We start from the raw sequence: 6,022 nt of genomic DNA, 5'->3' as shown, positions 1-6,022 counted from the left end.
GCATTTTTGTATCGGCGTGAAACTTGGTTTGCCCCTCGCATCGTAACCTTCTTGAAACCATTCCTCGCTTTTTCGATGTCTCCAACAATCTTTAAAAATAATTCTTTGGGTAAACGAAACCGACCTCTAAACGTTTCGGCATTGTAGAGCGGATTTTCCACAAAATAATCGTTCATCAAAACTTCGTTGGCACGTATACGATCACGGTCGACCATCTTCTTCTTTGGGCGGGACGACTCGGCATCAAGCTCGTTATACACCGACACAAAATATTTTAGCGTCTCGTTGTCGGGAGACGACTCGGTATCACTATCGCTAGACATCGGAAACGTCGAATCCGTAGGGAATTCCATTTGAGAAAGATATAAAAAAGGTTTAAAATTGTGTGAAATGGAGTAAAGTTGTGTGTAGAAAATGGTTTAAATGGAGATATATATAAAGGTTTAAAGGATTTTTTTTTAAAGTTACCGTTAATTCAACGGATATATACCAACGTTCAAAAATCGTCCAACAATTCACACAATTCAACGCGTTATACATTCCACGCGTTACAAAAATAACGCGTTAAACTATAGGCGGCGGCGTTCCGTTTTCGTTTCACGCGTGATAGGGGTGGTATAACAGACCACCCCGTGTGCTCTTATGGGTGATTATCAGTCTACTCCAATAATGGGGTACCCTATACGTTGCAATTATATATTCCAACAACTACAATTTTATTCCTTTGTTGGAAGAATCTTTATTTCACACCTTAAACCAAAATAAGTACTTATATATAACATTTTAAACAAAATAAGTACTTATATAGTAACTTTAATCATAAATATAATGAAGATAAAAGCTAGCTAAGATGACTTGTAAGTTGTAACACCCACGGTGGCATTGGCAAAGATATGGGCCATGTGTTCTATATTTATATCAAGGTAGCTTATTTCTAATTACATTGAATTTTAGATGCAATTTATGTGATTGAAAGCAAATAAAGAAAAAAAAATTAAGCAATCTGTCTCCTCATCTATTTTCCGCTCGCTCTCTTTGTACGCCAAAAAAACCTTGTTTGGACATGTCAACTCTTGTGTAAAGACGCAAATATAATTGGGAAATTGGCCTGTAATAATCCCACCTAGACCTTATTGGCCATTAATAATCCCACCTCGGAATATTCCCCCCACCAGTCCCACCTTTCACCTATTTTTCCCACAATGGTCCCCCGTTAAAAAAACTTAACGGAGTTAAGCTTTTTTCCAAATTACAAACAAATTTTTTAGGGCTTTTGATTAAAACGATGATAAGAGTCCATTGATGTAAAACTTGTCTCGAAACGGTGCTCCAAACGATGAAAACGACGCTTCAATTCGGGTGTTTAAATTTCCAATTAACCAAAATCAAGTCACTTGGAGCACCATTTCGAAGTAAGTTTTACATCAATGGACTCGTATCATCGTTCTGCTCAAAAGCCCTAAAAAATTTGTTTGTAATTTGGAAAAAAGCTTAACTCCGTTAAGTTTTTTTTAACGGGGGACCAGTGTAGGAAAAATAGGTGAAAGGTGGGACTGGTGGGGGGAATATTCTGAGATGGGATTATTAATGGCTAATAACGTTTATGTGTGATTATTACAGGCCAATTCCCCAATATAATTTTGGGGTTTTTAAATCATACATAAAAAGAAAAACCTAAAAAAGATTTTAATCTAACTCCGAACAATATCCACATCCTCTTGTACTCTCTAAAATTACGCATATGTTCTTCTTCATAATTATGTTATATCCATATCGTCTTATATTCTCTAAAACTACGCATACGTTCTTCTTCATGATCTACTTATTTGTGACTTAACTCTCCAACAACATGTAACTCAAAGGCGACATATGATTATCATTTTAGAAAGCTTTAGTAAGGTCAAATGATTATATTATCTACATTAGCTATGAAAATTCTTGCATGTATATGGTATATGATATATCTTCTAGACATGTATTTGTTTTTTACTATGAACCAAACATATTATTTAAAAAAAAAAAGAATAATTTGCCAAATTCGTCCCTGAGGTTTGGACATGTTTGTCAATTAGTGATGTGATTAGAAAGACCAATGCCATTTCAAAGGATTTAGACTTGCAAGTTGCAATATGGATATCTAAGCAAATTGATATGATATGTTTCTAGTGTTTAAAGTTATAGAGTAAAGTTTCCGTACAAATAACTTTAATGTACTAAACGTACGAATAGTATGATAATTACCCTACAAGATCAAAATTACTCTACAGGAACATTTTACAAAATTACTCTACAAAGATCAAAATTACCCCACATGATCATTTGTAGAGTAATTTTGATAATTACTAATAATTACGAAAATGTCATCGCGTTTTTTCAGCAAAACCTCCAGTTTATAAGTTTTGTATGTTAAAATTATTTGTATTTAATTTTTTTTTCTAAAGTTATAATGCACTTTAGATAACATCAGATGTTAGACAGATATTATATCAGTGGATGACTAAACAAATAGTATATAAGAGCAGGAAAGATCTATTAAAAAGTGGATTTTGCCTAATAGCCTAAGAAAGATTGTGATGATTACATGTGGCACTCCTAATAAATAGGAATGAAGGACATTTTGATCCTTATAAATATAAATAGAAGTGAAAATGACATGTGCCACCCCTTTTGTTTTTTAAAAATACAACAAAAAAAAATCTAGTTCAAAAAAATCTAGCACAAAAAATCTAGTAAAAAAAATCTAACACAAAAAAAATATAGCACAAAATATGTAGCACAAAAAATCTAGTGCAAAATATAGCACGAAAAAATTCAGCAAAAAAATGTAGTAAAAAAATTTCAGCACAAAAAAAAACGAGAAAAAAAAATTAAGACATAAAAATTCAACGCAAAAATATAATACAAAAATCCAGCACAAAAAATGTTATACAAAATAGAAATACAACGCATTTTAGTGGGTTTTTTAGTCTCCATATTTTATATAGCAATATGGTACTCAAATTAAAGATAAAAAGACGCTCGATTTTACGGTGAAACTTTTATGAAAAATAATGTCGTATAAAAAAGTTATGAACGTTTAAAAAATGAGGGTGAAATATGCATGTGTCTTGCATGTGGAGAGAGAAGTCCATAAATATGATTTTTTTCCCAATATACCCTTCCACTTCTTATTTCTCCTACACTTACATCTTAACCATTGATTTGAAAAATAAATGGTTAAGATTCTTTCTTATCCTATTTAAGCAAAATAAACTTTTTATTTGATCTACTACAATACCATCTCTAGTATTCATACTAAAGTAATACAGAATGAAATTTCTTATATATTTATAAGTCCAGTTTTGGGTTGTATAAATGGTGAAGGTATTGTTGGCGGTAATTCCCGGCTCATCACAAGTCGGTGATGTGAAAGGATGGCAAATGAGTTCAAGTCACAAGTCGGTGAACTTGAGGGATCAATGTTGACAAGTTGGTCATAATTGATTAAGTTTCCTAATTACATTATAATTATATTTGGTAATGTCTTGGTCACCAAGTTAGAGTTATATGGTAATGTCTTGGTCACCAAGTTAGGGGTAGCCTATATAAACCAAAGTAGGGTAGACATTATTAAAAGGTCAAGAGAAGATAAATCGAGTTATGGTTTATGAGTTATTGTAATCAAGTTTTTTGAGTTATATTTTCTTGGTTATAATAAAAGTTCTTGGAGAGTTATTCCATTCGTTCTTTTTCTTATGTTTAATTATTCGATTGGGACTTGAATTGGTATCAGAGCCAAGTTCAATCATCGATAACAAACAGGTACTCGGGTTCTTAAACGACGATTAAGAAGTTTCGAGCCGGTGATCGGATTGCAAGTTTCTATCGTAGCATCGGAGACATCGTTTGCTGGCGATAAAAGGTAATCGGAGTTCACAGGGAACCGCGGCGGCAACTAAATTTGAGTTGATGCTAATCGGTGGATATCGGAGAACCAAGAACGGGTTTCTGATCAGTAATATATACAGCAAAAGCGGAGTCAGTCGGACTTGCGGTAGTTTGGGCGACAACAGTTGGGATTGTTCGAGAAGTCGTAACATTATCGAGCTGTTCGATGATGGAAAATCCAGGTGGGGTTTTCTGCTCGTGTTCTACACAAGGGTTTTGGTTCTTATTGGTTTATGAAGGAGTTGATAAAAAGATAAAAGGAGTTTGTCTTGTAAACTGTGATTAAGGGATTTGTGATCATGTATGATGCAACTTCAAATTCATTAAGAGGCATGAAGAGTCAACCCTTTTGTAAATGTGCACCAAACTAGATGAAGACCTCATCATGTTATCCTAGGTGTCAATAATACATGTGGTTGTAGTGTGACAACAGTCATGCTTCACATTTTGATAAGTTGTTAACATTGTTTAAAACCACTTGCATGACTCATTATACGAACAAACCAAACACATTGATCGTGTGATTCTAAATACATCATATATGTCTTAATCGCGACAATTACCAGAGAATTAATTTGTAGAGTTTCTAAAGTTTTTTGCACCAAAAGTTACTTACGACTTACGAGAAGAAAAGGTCCAATATATTTAATTGATTTTGAAAAAAAGTTTAAAACAAAAGGAAAACAATTTGGTTTAAATCTTTTTTTTTATTGGTTCAAACAAGTTGGGTTTAATCATTAAACGTTGTTTGGGTTGGACAAGCGGGTTCAATTCAAGATCTTTTTTATTCGGTTTTCGAGAGGTATTCGTGACCGGGTTTCTGTGAGCAAACGCGTTCGTTTCTGAAAAGTTGTTCGGAAATCAATGACGAATGGTGATAGACCACCACCAGTTGTGGTCAAGGATCAAAGTACCACAACTTTACAATGTCCAATGTTAACCGAAACAAATTACAACATCTGGGCGATTCGTATCAAGGCAGTATTCAAGGTTCATGGAATACAGCAAGCTTTAGAACCAGGCGAAAAGGAGGTAGATGCCAAAAAGGATGACATGGCAGTTGCACTTCTACTTCAAGCAATACCCGAAGAGCTCGTGTTTCAAGTAGCTCAGTTTCAGACTGCAAAGGAAATTTGGGAAGCGTTGAAGACACGGTATGTTGGGGTTGAACGGGTTCGAGAGGCAAAGCTTGAGCAACTGGAAAATGAGTTCGAATCCTTGAAGATGAAAGAAACAGAGACAGTTGATTCTTTCGCGGGCAGAATAAGTCAGTTGGTTACCAAGGCGGCCAGTTTGGGAACCACCTATGAAAACAGAAAGCTGACCAGAAAGTTATTAGGCTCTGTTCCAACAAAGTATGTTCCAATTGTAGCTTCAATTGAACAATTTGCAGATTTGAAGACTATGACGTTTCAGGAAGCGATCGGTAGACTGAAGACGTTCGAAGACAGGATTAAGGGTATCGAGTCTTTAGCAGAAAATCAAGGTAATCTAATGTTTGCCAATGGTGAGTCATCCTCGGAATCCAAATCCTATGAAAATACACGAGGGCGTGGGCGAGGCGGTTCAAGTTACCGAGGCAGACGTCAAGACCAGGATGATGAGGGCCAAGATGGAAGTCAAAGTCGAGATGGTCAAAATCATGGGTCAAAGCAAACGGGTCAAAGAAGAACCAATGATCGCCAAAAAGGAAGGAAAGATAGATCACAGGTTCAATGTTACCGTTGTGATAAATTTGGTCACTTCGCGTCAGGATGTCCGGATCATATGAAGAAACAAGATGAAGCTAACTTAGCTAAAAACGATGACTTTGATCCACCGTTATTCATGATGAGGTGTGATCAAGAGACGTTTTTTTTTAAATGAAGAATGGGTGAATCCAAAGCGTTTCGAGACTGAGCCAATGGAGAAAGATACTTGGTATCTCGACAACGGAGCATCGAATCACATGACGGGTAATCGAGCTTATTTCTTTGAACTTAATGAACGTGTCACGGGAAAGGTGAAGTTTGGAGATGGATCTTGTATTGACATACGGGGAAAGGGATCGGTATTACTTGAAGGGAAAACGGGGGAGAAGCGCCTGTTAACCGAT

General features: G+C 35.4%; 1 protein-coding gene across 1 annotated transcript; it reads left to right on the top strand.

Moving 5' to 3' along the window:
* The first annotated feature begins 4,791 nt into the window (after positions 1-4,791).
* Positions 4,792-5,793, top strand: LOC110931972. The gene has a single exon (XM_022175341.1). It carries the CDS (start codon positions 4,792-4,794, stop codon positions 5,791-5,793), a length of 1,002 nt encoding a protein of 333 aa, XP_022031033.1.
* Positions 5,794-6,022: the final 229 nt, after the last annotated feature.

This window comes from Helianthus annuus, chromosome 1 (genome assembly GCF_002127325.2).
Source record: "Helianthus annuus cultivar XRQ/B chromosome 1, HanXRQr2.0-SUNRISE, whole genome shotgun sequence".
NCBI classification, from domain to species: Eukaryota; Viridiplantae; Streptophyta; class Magnoliopsida; order Asterales; family Asteraceae; genus Helianthus; species Helianthus annuus.
This window is presented reverse-complemented; position numbering and strand designations above follow the sequence as displayed.